The sequence below is a fragment of the Meles meles genome, chromosome 11 (genome assembly GCF_922984935.1).
Source record: "Meles meles chromosome 11, mMelMel3.1 paternal haplotype, whole genome shotgun sequence".
Lineage (NCBI taxonomy): Eukaryota > Metazoa > Chordata > Mammalia > Carnivora > Mustelidae > Meles > Meles meles.
In genome coordinates, this window is record NC_060076.1 from 32,578,462 (window position 1) to 32,592,765 (window position 14,304).

General features: G+C 48.7%; 1 protein-coding gene and 1 long non-coding RNA gene across 2 annotated transcripts in view; one reads left to right on the forward strand and one right to left on the reverse strand.

Moving 5' to 3' along the window:
- Positions 1-3,662: 3,662 nt before the first annotated feature.
- Positions 3,663-5,383, forward strand: LOC123953393. Its single transcript, XR_006820869.1, has 2 exons — positions 3,663-3,799; positions 4,940-5,383. It is a non-coding gene; the product is annotated as an uncharacterized LOC123953393 (long non-coding RNA).
- Positions 5,384-11,956: 6,573 nt separating this feature from the next.
- Positions 11,957-14,304, reverse strand: part of COL15A1 (collagen type XV alpha 1 chain) — a 101,130-nt gene continuing 98,782 nt past the window's right edge. The window contains exon 41 of the mRNA XM_046023530.1: positions 11,957-13,409. Within this exon, the coding sequence (XP_045879486.1) occupies positions 13,196-13,409 (214 nt within the window). The 3' untranslated portion in view covers positions 11,957-13,195. The remainder of the gene's footprint in view (positions 13,410-14,304) is intronic.

Consider the following 14,304-nt stretch of genomic DNA (forward strand, 5'->3'; position numbering starts at 1 on the left):
GTCTAGATTCAAGGCTACTCCAGGCAAACAGACTCCTGAACTTAGACTTCAAATACTGTCTCTCTTGGGATAGAGTATGTCCCAGAGATGAGAGGAGACCGAAGTCCCAGGTTGGCTTTAGGTAGTTTTTCAGCCCAAGCCCCAGCCAAACAGGTGCCACATGTAAACGGGGCAATTTAAGGAGCGTTTAATAGAAGGACTGTTTTCAAAGGGATGGTAGGCTATGGGCAAAGCGCGAGGGTGAACACAGAAGCCCACGGTGCTCCTTGAGGCACTGGTAAAGGCAGCTGCTGTCACTAGCCCAGCTTGAACAATGGGTGCAGGGAGGAGGAGCTCTGGGCACATGGAGAGAGAGGCCTGCCCAGGATGTCACTTGACAATGGCGTTCTTTTCTATGGAGGGGTGCAGCCAGAACTTGGAGAGCCCAAAGACAGGAAACTTGGCGGAGAAATCCCCTGAATTCACACTCCTCCCTCCCTTCCCTCTCTAGCCAGTTGGCTTAACCTACCTGGGAGCCAAAGCACAAGGAAACCCAGTGTTGTGTTCCAGATGGATCAGGGTGCAGGGCACAGAGCCAGGTGGTCTGGAAGAGCAAGGGACCCACACGGCCTCATTGTGAAAGGGGGGTCAGGTCAAGGGGGGGCCAGTCTGAGCAGCATGGCACAACAGTCAGGATGGGGGAACCCAGAAGGTACCAGAGATGACAAAAACACTGTCAAGGAGCCGATTCGGGTAGACCGCCTTCAGACCACAGGAATTCAGAGATCCGGAAGGCCCCTGGGAGGCCGGGGCATGTCCTTGATGGCTGAATTCAAGTGTCCTGTGTTTAAACAAGTACAGAGGCACATCTTTGCAGAGATATTTTTGGCATGCAAGAATTGAATTCATTTAGCAATTTCCCTTGCAGCAGCAGGTTGAAATTTCCCATCAACTGTCTTCAAGGACATTTAGAAGCAATGCTGTAGGAGACGCTCCATTATCTACTTTATGAAGCAGTCTTGAGTGACTGAGCGGCGAAATTCAGGTGCAACAGTGCAGAAGACCTGGTATGAGACTTTACTTTGCCTCAAACTCACAAGGGACCTTTAAATCACTCTCTTCCCCTCTCTGGGCCCCAGTTTCCTCTTCTGCCGTGTGACAGGGTTGGCTGTGATCTGTAAGATCTTTCCTGATTCTAGCATGTGACTTTCATAGAAACTATATGATCAAGAACAAGTCTTGACACACTGGTCGTGGCAATGATTTTTGGGGACAAGAAACCAGAAGCTCAGGCAACCAAAGTAAAAACAAACAAGTGGAACTACATTAAACCAAAAAGCTTCTGCAGCAAAGGAAACCATCAACACAAGGAAGAGGCACCCTACAGAAGATATTTGCAAACCATAGATCTGATAAGGGGTTGCTATCCCAAATATATAAAGAATTCATACAGCTCAACAGCAACAAACACACAAAAGAGAACGCTGATTTTAAAAATGGGCTAAGGACTGGAACAGACATTTTTCCCAAAGAAGACACCACCATGGCCAAAGGTACATGAAAAAAGATGCTTGATATCACTCATCATGGGGGAAATGTATATCAAAACCACAGTGAGATATTACCTCACACCTGTGAGGATGACTATTACCAAAATGACAGGAGATTACTAATATTGGAGAGGATGTGGGGAAGAGGGAACTCCTATATGCTATTGGTTGGAATGTAAATTAGTACACTCACTATGTAAAATAGCATGGAGTTTCCTTGGAAAATTAAAACTAGAACTACCATATGATCCAGCAACCCCTCTGCTGGGTATGTATCCAGAGGGAATGAAATCAGTACCTTGAAGATCTATTTGTGCTCCCACGTTCCCATGTTCATTGCTGCATTATTCCTAATAGTCAGAATATGGAAGCAACCTAAACACACAGACACAGACACACACACACACACACGCTGGAATATTATTCGGATGATGCCATTTCTGACAACATGGATGAACCCAGAGGATGTTATGTTAGGTGGAATAAGCCAGACACAGAAAGAAAAATCCTACGTGATCTCACTCATGTGTAGAATCTAAAAAAAGTCTAGAAGCAGAGGTAGACAGGTGGTTACTGGAGGTGGGGAGGGCAAGGAAATGGGGGAGATGTTGGGCAGGGGGTACAAAGTTGCACTTATGTAGTATGAATAAGTTCTAGAGATCTAATGTACAGGGCGGTGACTATAGTTAATAATATTGTATTATAGGGACACCTGGGTGGCTCAGTCGGTTAAGTATCTGCCTTCTGCGTGGGTCATGATCCCAGGCTCCTGGGATCGAGTCTCACATCTGGCTCATTGCTCAGTGGGAAGCCTGCTTCTCCCTCTGCCTGACACTCCCCCTGCTTGTGCTCTCCCTCTCTCTCTGACAAATAAATAAATAAATAAATAAAATCTTTTTTTTTTAAAGATTTTATTTTTATTAGAGATCACAAGTAGGCAGAGAGGCAGGCAGGGGGTGGGGGGGAAGCAGGCTTCCTGCTGAGCAGAGAGCCAGATGGTGGGCTTGGTCCCAGGACCCTGAGATCATGACCTGAGCCAAAGGCAGAGGCTTAACCCACTGAGCCACCCAGGTGCCCCATGAATAAAAGCTTTAAAAATATATATATTGTATTGTATACTGGTAATTTGCTGAGTAGATCTCAGGTGCTCTCACCACACACTCGCACATAAATACACACAAACGGTAACAAATGGAGCCATGGATATGTTAATTAGCTTAACTGTAGTAATCCTTTCACTATGTATATGTATGTCAAAATGTTGTACACTTTAAATATACACAGTTTTATTTTTTTAAAAAAAGAACCAGTCCTGACATACCAGCACAGCCAACTTGGCAGTCCCTCTGTGATTCCATTTTGTAAGCTACAAAATTGTTTCTTTGAAATCTCTTTAAAATTGTTCCATTTCTCTGATGCAGCAAGAAGGCAAGAGAAAATAATTGCTTTCCAGTGGACTCATGCCCACGAAAACAAACCCAAGTGTACTGCTGCTAAAAAGAATCCAGTCTGCCACACTTCCTATTTATTTGGCTTTGGAGAATTGGACAGAGCAGAACCAAGGAAGGCACGGCATACACCTCACTGAGTCATCCCCTGAAGCGTATCCCCCCCCCCGCCCCCCCCCCCCCCGCCTCTCCCCCGCCCCGCCCCCGGCCTCCCGCGGGCTGGTGTGCGAGGGCAGACCTCCTCTCACCGCTAACCCCTCGCTCCTACGCGTCTCCACGGAGGAAGCCGCAGAGCTCACTTCCTCACTACCATTCCTGCCCGCAACCTGCATATTTCTGGTGTAAGTTAGCAACGAAAACCACAGCAGCCTGAGCGTGCACTCTCTCTTCGGTCCCCGGACTGCATTCAGCCCGATCTCCTGCTGTGTCTGCCTGCCTGGCTCCTTTTCCCGACTTTCTTTGCAGAAAGTGCAGTCTCACCTCCCCTCCCTCAAAAACCTGCGGGGTTCTGGTGTGGCTGCGCGTCGCAGGTTCCGGACACCACCCGCTCCACCCCCCCCCCGCTCCCCCTCCCCCCGCTCCCGGGTGATGACGCGACCGAAGCGTGACCAATCACAGAACCCCGTCCCGCAGCCTGGAGACTGGGGGCGGAGACTGGGGGACGCTGGCCGGAGCGGCCCTTGGGACTCACAGCAGGTTAAGCGCCCAGAGGAGAAAGCAGCGTCCTCAAGGCCTCGGCCTCGCTGAGCTAAAGAACAGGTCAGGAGCTTCGGGTGGCCATGCTTCCTGTGCCCTGTCCTCGCCAGGATGAAGCCATCCCACGTAAGAGAAAATGGGGCCCGAGCACACAGAAAAGTCAAGATGAGTGGTGCAGAGACAGGCGTGGAGAGTCCAGGGTGGAAAAACTTGACAATATAATTTATATGGACGCAGTGATCTCAGTCCCAGGGCTCCCCGCTCCCCGCCCCCGCCCTTGGTACAAGCACCAGGAACTCTCCTCTCTAGATAAGCAAGGGTTAGCTGGATTTCTGTTCCACAACCAAAGAAGGGTGACTAATACAGCAACTGATCTGTGCACGAGATTTGTAGGTAATAAGTTAAGAGATCCTAAAAGGGGGTGACTGGCTCGGGCAAGGTGGTGCAGAGCCTTGGGGATTCCTCTTTGCTGGGGGAGAAGTAGGCCTTCCAGGCCTTGTGCTGTCAGCAGCCGTTCCAAGAAGTCTCCATCGAAAGATGTCAGGATGCTAGAATGGGCCGTCTATGCACTACTGAAAAGGATGCTTTCTCAAAGTTGGGCTGTTTAAAAGTGGAAGGGATCAGCAGACAGATACAAGAGGAGGTCTTTCTCCTCACGGTGAGATGCCAAGGGTACAGAGAGTCGGGTGATCTTTTTCCTTGAAGAATTGCAAAAGCAGCAGTCTGGGGCTGGGAAGGAGAGTACGGGAATAAAGACGAAGCATCTTGTCTTGGAGCAGTATGGAATGCGGCACAGCCCAGGGCCTGAATGGACCTTCCTCGTCTCTTGGTGCTTCAAGCCAGCTCAGGCCAGGAAGCTGAGCCCCCAGGAATGGACACTCCTCCAGGCCTGTGGCCAAGAGAAGACAGCCCTCCGCTAGGAGGTCTGGTTTGTTCAGTGGAATTCTTCCAAGTCCCGCAAGAGGCAGGACCAAGGGTAGGGGAATTTGCTCCTGTGTCAGAGAAGTGAGTTTTTCCCGCCTCTGTCCGGAAGGATAGGGTGTAGGTAGTTGGCTGATGACAACTGGAACTGATTCCCCATTCCATTTTTTTAAAATAGAATTTTGCAAACATACAGGGAGAGGGATCATGCATCATTTAGTCATAGATGGCAAGAGGATGAGTAGGTCTCTTCGGCTTCTCAATTATAACCTGGCCCAGTTGTTGCTTTTTCAGTTACTCAACACACATTTATTGAGCACCTACTAACTGCTGGATCTCTTTTAGATCCTGGGGATAGAACAAGGAAGAAAATAACCAACCAACCATGATTTACGACTTGGGGGAGCCATTCCCATACCAGGAAGTGGGGACACCATCCAGCCAACTGGCCAGGGCCAAATCCCAGGAATCCTTCTCTGACTATGGAGCCCTTTCAGGAGGCTCCTCCTAAACCCAGCTCAAATCTTCCCACTTCTCACTATGTCCTCAGCTTAGCTGGGGCCCAGGACGACATGGCATCTTGGCTAACTCACTATGACAGTTTTCCAAGCATGCCATTTTCCTCCAATGTTGTCCCCGCCACCACCAAGTCCATTCAGCACACAGAAGTCTCAGTGGTCTTTGCAAAACAAAAAATCAGTTCATAGACTGTCAAACCTAACAGATCTGCTGAGAGCAAACATCTAGATAGTTGTATCTATGTCAGTAATAAAATGAATGCTACAAGCACGAGGCGAGTACGTGTTTGTGAGACGCACTTGGTGTATGTGAAGAGTCAATGCTGGTTTTGTGTTCTTTGACAGAGGAAAATATCATAATGATGCATTCAGTTGTATAATTTGCTTCTACCAAAAAAGAAATAAAGCTAGTTTGTGTCCCTCTCCTGCTTAAAACCCTGCAGTCGCTTCTCAGAGCAACTTCACATAAAATCCAAACGCCTTACCTTAGTGGGCAGGAGCCTCGGTGATCTGCGGCTTCCTCCCATCATCCCTCTGCTGGCGCTATCTTCCCCCTCACTGCCTCCTGCTTCAGTTCTCCCAGCTTCTTTCTGCCCCTAATACATACCAACCGAGTTTGAATTTCAAGGCCTTTACCTTTACTCTTCCTCCTTCTTGGGACACCCTTCACCCAGATCTTTGCAAGCCTGTCCCCTTTCCAATGTTCAAAGGTAACAGGATACCCAGTGGGATCTTTCCTCCCTTTTTTATTGTCCAGGAATTCCAGCTAAAGCCCAGAGGTGAAGACAAAGAGGTTCTAAGCATCACCGTCTCAAGAGAGCTGCCCGTTCCCCTCCATTCCCCAGAGCACCAGTTTCCCCTGCTGGGGTTTACTGAAAGGTGTCAGAATGTCCCTATCAGCTGTCCTCCAGACCTCCTTTCTAATCTTCATGAGATGACCGGGGCTGAGAAAAAAAAGGTGGGCTAGAGCCAGAATCCTCTGGTTTGTGGGGAGAGCAGTGTTTGTAATGAGAGACGACCCTCCCCCTAAGCGAAATACTGGGGAGGCGCCAAGAAGTCAGCCATACAGGGGGGTCCCTGAGAGACCTGCTGTTCCCAAACTGATTATCATTTTCTAATCTGCCCTTAGACTTTTGTGAGTAAGGTAGGAAGGCTGGCATTGTTTCCAGCTGGGAATGGGGCAGAAGGGAGGTACTTATACTCCTACTGCTGTCTGGCAAGAAAGGAAGAATTTGTGGTGGGGTGAAGTGGACACTAAGAAAGGTGGTTGGGCTTGGGTCCCCCCAGAGGAGCTCACAGTTGGGTGTAGAGAGTTTAAAAAAAAAAAAAAAAAATGGGCGCCTGGGTGGCTCAGTCATTAAGCGCCTTTGGCTCAGGTCCTGATCTCAGGGTCCTGTGATCGACAGGCTGCCTGCTCAGTGGAAAGCCTGCTTCTCCCTCTCCCAATTCTCCTACTTGTTCTCCTCTCTCTCTCTCTGTATCTCCCTCTGTCAAATAAATAAGTAAAAATCCTAAAAAAAAAAAAAAAAGTCTATCCTTTCTTCTTTCTGATTCTAACACTGCTATTATGTAAATATGGAATATTATATCTATCTTCCTCTCTATGTTTCATCTGATGAGTTTATCTTTTTGTCTGTGTTCTGAGGGGATCACATTGATTCTTATGAATTTATCTGACAACTCACTAAGTCAGTTTTCAATAGTGTATATGCTGTAGTTCTATTTGATTTGGGAGCATGTACAATTATGTTATTTCCAAGGATTGTTTCTTGGTCTCCCAGTATTCTATTCCGTGCTTCTTCTGCGCTCTGTCTTTTCACTGAAATAAACACTTGAATTGTTTTAAAAATTACCTCCTGCTTTCTGTAATAATTCTTCTTCATTGGCTCTGATCGATCTTCTGGTTCCATGTTGAGGCCACTTAATCTCCTCGGATGACTAACAGATGCTTGTCATTCTCTGGTATTTGTAAATAAGAAAGTCTGTATTGAAAAGGAGGGATGGGTCTTCCGAGTGCTGCGAGCAGTCGCACACATCACTGGGAGCTTTCCTAGCTGCCCCCCGGAGCACATTTGCCTCCGGCCCCTGCTGGCATGGTCCTGTGGAAATCAGCGGCCGGACAGAGTCCCAGGCAGATGCTGCCTTTGTCTTTGTCACATACCTGCTCATGCCAGGTTTCTGTCTCCCAAAAAGTTCTCGAGGTTTCTGCCTGGTTGGCGCTGTTCTTGAAATAAAACCCATGTGGCTTCCCATTAGACGGAGCCTGATTTTGCAGGTTTTGCGGTGCCCGGCCCAGAGACCTCCAACCTGTCCTTGCAAAGAGTCTGCCTTAAGAGATTGCTCTGGCAGCCTGAGCCCACTCTGCCTGGGCACAGCCGCTCAGATGTACTGGAATTTAATGCATCCCTGCCTTCCAGTGATGGATGGTGTATCACAACCACAGCTCCCTTGTCCCTTACGTGGGAAATTTCTGTGGGGTCTATTCATTGCATACAGGCTCCCAGAGTTCCTGAGAGGAGACAGGATCTGGTTATCCACAGTGGTGACTGGATGCCCCCTTTAGAGTCTGCCTTCCCTTCTCTGTCTCACTTCCCCACTTCCCTGTCGGTGTGTCCCGGGACCACCTCCCATATAAACTGCTTACAAATGAACGCTCATCCAAGGGGGAACGCAAATGACAAAGTGTGGCAGGCTCTTTAGAAAGCTCTCTCTCCTGGTATGGAGGAGGAACTGGAGGGGGAAGCCGGAGGCCAGGAGATCAGCCTGGAGGTGCGAGTAGCAGTCCCACAGAAGGTAAGAGAGGAGTCAAGACCTCACTGTGTCTCAAAGACCAACACCTACAGCAGAGCAGAGCTGCCCTGAGATACTGGTTAAATATTGTGACATTCAGAAGACTAGAAGCAGCCATCGTGGAAATATCTAGACTTGGTCGACCTTCCTTGCATTTACCTTTATTTTTTTTCTTAAATTGTTGCTGTTGGGTGCTGTTATTACTGCTACTTCTAAGGAAGCATTCCATCCATATTTATTGAATGAATGAGGAGAGGAAGAGATAAATGACTCCTTGGCTGCTGGCTGGGTGGTAGTGCCATTCACTGAAAGAAGGCCCGGGGGAAAAAGAGCTAGTCTGGGGGGAGGGGGGAGGCAGACAATCTCCTCTACAGACATATCAGATAACAGGGCTCTCTGGCTACTTTCTGGAACTCAGGGTGCTGGACAGGCGCAGGCCGGGGACTCATCAGACTATTTCATAGTCATTGTAGCACGTGCTCCTGTCAATCAGGTGGAATCCAGCCCCTGGGCGGAGCGGAATCCGGCAGTCCCTGAAGAGCCAGATGATAACACTAGTTGTTGGATTACGAGGAGGAGCAGAGGGTGAGGGTAGCCAGAAGCTTGGGCCTCTCACCCACTTAGGGGCTTGGGACAATGGATCTTCATCCCAGGTATAGTTGTACTAGTGTTTACAGGTGGAGCCTGAGCCCCGGGTCTGATGTCAGGCAGAGAAACCAGGCAGATCAGAAGACATCAGACAGCGAGGCCAGACCCTCAGCTCCTTCCCGAGAAACATCAGGGCAGGCCAAAGATAGCGAGCACTTAGGGATGCCTACTCAGTGTAAGAATACCCTTTCTAGAGCCTCCAGCAACTTAACAGAGAGTGGTTTTCCATTGCTATCTCTGTTTTATGGGTGAAGAAGCAGCTTCAGGGAAAGGTTGAGTGTAGGGGACGATTTTCCATAACTTGCCTATGATTCCAAGGCTCTTCGGGGACAGAGCTCAAATTCAAACCCAAACCAAGGCCTGCCTATACTCGACTGCCCTGCAAGGTGAAGTATAAAGTGGGAGGCAAAGGGAAAAGTCAACAAGTGGGAACTGAAAAGCTGTGAGGGGCTCAGTGAGGTCTCAGTGACCCAGGAGCTCAAGGCATAAACAGAGAAGTACTTCTCCAGCTGCTAGGTTAGGCACAGGTTATACCCATGTCCTTGCCTCCACTGGGGAAGTCTGTGTGGACTTGGGGGGAGAAGGAGATATACAGGAGGTATGCAATAGTCCGTGGCATGAGAAGGCGTTTGGTGGGTTTAAAAAGTGGGGGCATCATCTGTCTTTGTACTTCCAAATCCAAACCTAGTCCTGGGTGCAAACTCATCATTCAAAGTATTTCTGAATGTTTGAATGAATAAACAAAAGACCTACTAGATTTTTCTTGAACAAAGACCTGCCTGATCCCGTGCCTCATCTTCTTAAAATCTTCCCAACATGCACCCCCAAGTGCAGGATCAAGTTCAAATGCCTCATCCTCGAATTCAAGGGCAGTGTGCTCTCACCCCCTCAACCCCCACCACATCCCCCACGCTCGGCCCTTCCCTGTGCGTGCTGGAATTTTTATTTGCTAGTTTATTGTTTTCTCAACTTCCCGAGTCCCCATTTTCTGGTCATCGTAACCCTCACAGTTTGGGTGGAGGAACTGTTCCTTCTGCACGGTTCATCCTGGGTGGAGCTGCTGATCCATTTCAGACACACAACACACGTGGGACGGATCAAGTCCTTTCTGGGAATTAACAGAATCCCAGGAGGGAGAAGAAGTCTCTATCCTCTGAAGCCAACCTCTGGGGTGGGGTAGGGAGGCAATGTAAGGCTGGGAATGTCTGTGAACTACTCCTTCCACACGAAGAACTCTTGTTCCTCCCTGGAGGGAAGGAAGACCAAATACAGAGAAAAGCAGAAGCAAGACACCAGACAGACAGCCTCTCTCTCTCTCTCTCTCTCTCACACACACACACACACACAGAGAACAGGATAAGTGATCATATCACTTGAGTCTATTGTACTCCCCGTCCTTCCTCCTGGTTTCCAGAACCAATACATTCCTTTATGTGTGTTTGCTGTTTTGTGTTTTTGGCTTATGAATTTGGCTTGTGTCTCCCTTACGGACTAGCGTTCAGCGGTGCTGGATTGCTAACAGTTCCCTGAAGTCCATGCGGTCTCCTTCTGGCACTCTCCACAGGTTCAGACAATGTAGTATCCGCCATACAAAGTCCAGAGGTGCAGGACATGTGAGAGGGGCTCTTGTGATCCAGCCTCCTGTTTCCTCAGTTTCCCTTCCACACCAGCACGTGGTCATGCTCATGTTGGCAGAAAGTATCACCCTGGACCTTCTCCTTCATGCTTTGTCTCCACCACCCCCCAGACCTCATTAGTCTCTCGGCTCCTCTGGGCCCTCCGAAGTCTGCCTCTTCATGGGGCCCAGCCCCTTGCATAGGTTGACAGCTGCTTCTGTCATTCTGGTTCTGCTTCTAGACGGGGGACCTTGGACGCTGTGGGCTTCAGACCTTGCGAGTCTACAACACAGACTCAGATCCAGTACCCAAAGACCTCCAGCACTGTAAAGACGAGCTGTCCATGGCATACCTCCTTCCCTTCGTGTGCCGCAGAGCATCAGTCCACTTCTTGGCCTGAGGTCCATCCAGGAGTAGAGCAAAGGCTTAGAGACCTTTCAGCCTCTGTGTTTCAACTGTGCGACGAGAACCCCGGGTACACAGAGGAGGAGGAATGACAAGAGGTAGACAGGGTTAGGGCAGTGGGGGATGTTGCAGAAGCAGTCTACACTGGCTACCAGCAAATGGTGGTGACAGCTGTCCTGACATGGGGTGGGACACGAGCAACAGCCTGCCAGAGAAGCCTGTGTGACTCACTGAAGTGACCCATGAGGACACCAGGCTGGTGGCCTTTGGCAAGTGATGTGAAAGCTGCTGCTCAGTGAAGGGTCTTGGATGCCCAGGATTTTGACCTTCATTTTCAGAGACTGAAAGGGCTTGGGTTGCTTCAGGGCCTCTTCCAGGAGGACCAGCTGGTGATACTGAGTCCAGCGCCCGAGGAGGACTGAGAAGCCAGGGCAGGAAACTCACCTCCCTTCCTGGGTTAGCGGAAGGAGTCTCTCCTCCTTTGGCTTTCCCCGAACTCCCATCTTGCCCTGCCCACTTTGGACCCACGGCTGTGGTGGGCTCTGACTAAAATGGATGGCATCTTCACATCATAACCTCAGGAGCCTCCTGCCCCGCTCCCCTCTCCGTTCCCGTCCATGCCAGGCAGTTCCCAGCCCCCGTCACTCGGTAGGTGGGACAGTCCTCAACAACCCACTTCTGGGACTTTCCGACCTGTAACTGCCTTTTATTTTATTTATTTATTTTATGACTCATTAGAGATTCTCATCACTCTTCCATTTAGGAAGCCCCTAAGTGGAGGTTCTGGGCTGTGTGATTTTTTTTGTCCTCAATTTCCTTCCTACCTCAAGGACTATTTGGGTGGATTCACTTCGCAAGTTTCTGGGAGGAAGTCTCAGGCAGGCCCCTTGCCTGGTGATTCTGTTTCTCTTGCAGTGTGGAGCCAAGAGCCAGAGCATCACAGACTCAGAGCTGGAGAGAGCAGACAGGCAGCCTCCTGCAGGGGTTTCTTGCAAAGAGCTGACACAGACCAAGTCTGAAAGCAGCCCCACCATTCACCAGCTAGGCTACCTGGAACAAGGAACAAGGGACTTCCTGAGCCTCAACTTTTTTTTTTTTCCCCATTTATAAAGTGGAGCTAAAAATACCCACCTTGCACGGTTATTAAGAAAGGCAAATTGGGGGGTGCCTAGGTGGCGAAGTGGGTTAAAGCCTCTGCCTTCCGCTCAGGTCATGATCTCAGGGTCCTGGGATCAAGCCCCGCATTGGGCTCTCTGCTCAGTGGGGAGCCTGCTTCTCCCTCTCTCTCTGCCTGCCTCTCTGTTTACTTGTGATCTCTGTCTGTCAAATAAATAAATTAAAAAAAAATCTTAAAAAAAAAAAAAAAGAAAGGCAAATTGGCCTTATAATAAGGTTGATGTTTAATAACTGGCAGCTGATATTAGGGCTCTTTTATCCCAACCTCCTTGAAAGAACCCAGCAGCCTTGCCCAAGGCCACGCGTTGGCAACTGCAGTCACAGTTCACCGTGTTTCCCGGGCTGGGGTTCTTCTGCCCACCCCACGCTGCCCCCACCAAGGGGGAGACAACAGGCAGGCCCGCAGGAGCATGATGGGAAATCCTGCCGCTCTCTGATCATCTCCCGAGGGCTGTGTGGCAGCGGCTGTGTGGCAGCGGCAGGGTGACCAAACTTGCCCCAGGGCCACTTCCACACAGTGGTGGAGAATAAAGGAACTGGGGGCAAAGAGTCAAACAGAAGAAAGTGCCTGGAAAAGATGTTTTTATGTTCACTTACATGGAAAAAAAAAAGTATACAGCATGAAGATATATGCATCTCAGAAAATTCATCTTCTTGAACCTGTTGGTTCAATGGTAGTTGGAATTCGAGTATTGCCCCACGGAAGCCATACAATCAGGGGGCTGGGGGTGGGGAGGAGGGGCTCTAAGGGAAAGATAGTCATTAGGCACAATCTCTTTTCTAGTTTCAGATCATTTGGAGCTTAAACTTTTCCAGCAAGTCAGAGTTATATAAACAGATGCCATACTAAAATACGGTTGTGTAAAAATATAAAACTCCTAAAGCATGATGGCAATAATAGTTTAGGAAATAAACATTAAAGTCTGGTAATATCAGAAAATACAAATGGGATCCTTTGAGCAGTTCTGTCTCTGTACGAACAGCAAAGGACGGGTGCGCGTTATGGATGCGTGAAGAATAAGGCCTTTGGTCGGCACATAACTTAGAAAGGGTAACATGTCTAAACACTGACTTTGTGAGAAAACATGAAGGACATCTTACACTCAGCAACAATGGTTAAAGGAAGAAATTCCTTTCTGAAGGATGCAGGGGGCAGAATGCCAAGGCCTTGTTTTCAACTCGCTCTTAACCGTGGTGCGACGTGGCCACACCACACGGGGCCTCCTGCAAAATCTAGCACCAAGAGATGGATCAGATTTTATTTTTGATCTGAGTCCTTTATGTCTTCAGTTCTGAGTGTATTGAGGTATGTTTTCTTTGGTTGCTGTTGTGATGAATGTGTAATAAAAAATAAACTAATATTTACAACATTTAAAACCTTTTAGATTTCAGTGTCAACTCTTCACATAAGAAAAACTGGAAAACCCTTATGAATCATTGGAAGGTCATTACTTCCTGGCATCTGTCATGAAACTGTTTTCGATACACAGAACGATGAGCCTATTAGCACAGCTATATGTTTTCTGGTCCAGAATCTTCCCCATGCTCAGTGGGGAGGCCAGTCCCGTGACGGCCATGTCAGCGGTTCGCCACGCTTCACAGTAGTTATCCACAAGACGCACTCCGTGGGGGCTGGAGCCGTGCCAGATGACTTTCTGGGGCCTGCAAAGGAATTGTGCCACATTACTTTCGAGATGTTGCTTCTTTGTGGCGTACCTCATCGAAGAAAAAATTGGCGTAAGTCATGAATCAAGTCCAACTCTGGAGCTCTTCATGGTCTGACCCCACATCATAGTCTCTCCCCACCACTGGGAACGTCACTCCTTCCAACTAGCTGAACACCCTGTATTCCATCCCCACCCAGCTCGTACCTGTCCTCAGACCATACTCTCTGCTTTTGTGACTCTGAACTTTTGCTCACGAGATCTCATAGTCTGGAGTGGCTTCTCTTTCATTTTCAGACCAGGGATTCCTTCTGGTCTTTCAAAGTCCACTAAATGTCTCCTCTTACAGGCAGCCTTCTTGACTGTCATATAAGGATAAATCCTTCCTCTGTGTTCCCATCATCATACCCGTTACTCCATTTTACAATTACAGTGTTCCATCTAGAACTGTAGCTAGGTGGTGATTGTCCTCCCCTGTAGACTGTGAGCCTTGTAAAGGTTTATTACTATGCCTTCCAGGTGGGCATCGGGCCTGGCATAGGGTAGACACTGAGGAAAGCTTTGTCAAGCTTGTTCTAATCTCTCTCTTTTTTTAAAAGTAGGCTCCATGCCTTGTGTGGAGCCCAATGAGGGGCTTGAACTCATGACCCTGAGATCAAGATCTGAGCCAAAATTAAGAGTCAGATACTCAATCGACTGAGCCACACTGGCACCCAATCAAGTTGTCTTAATCTTAATAGCACACACCATTTCCAAAGAATTAGAGCACAGCTCACAGCACAGGGTTAAAGGATCACGAAGAACAGCATTCCTTACCATTTGCTGAGTGTCTGCAGCATGCCGGACGTTCTCACACTTACCATTTTATGCTCATAGCAATCCTGTGGTATAGA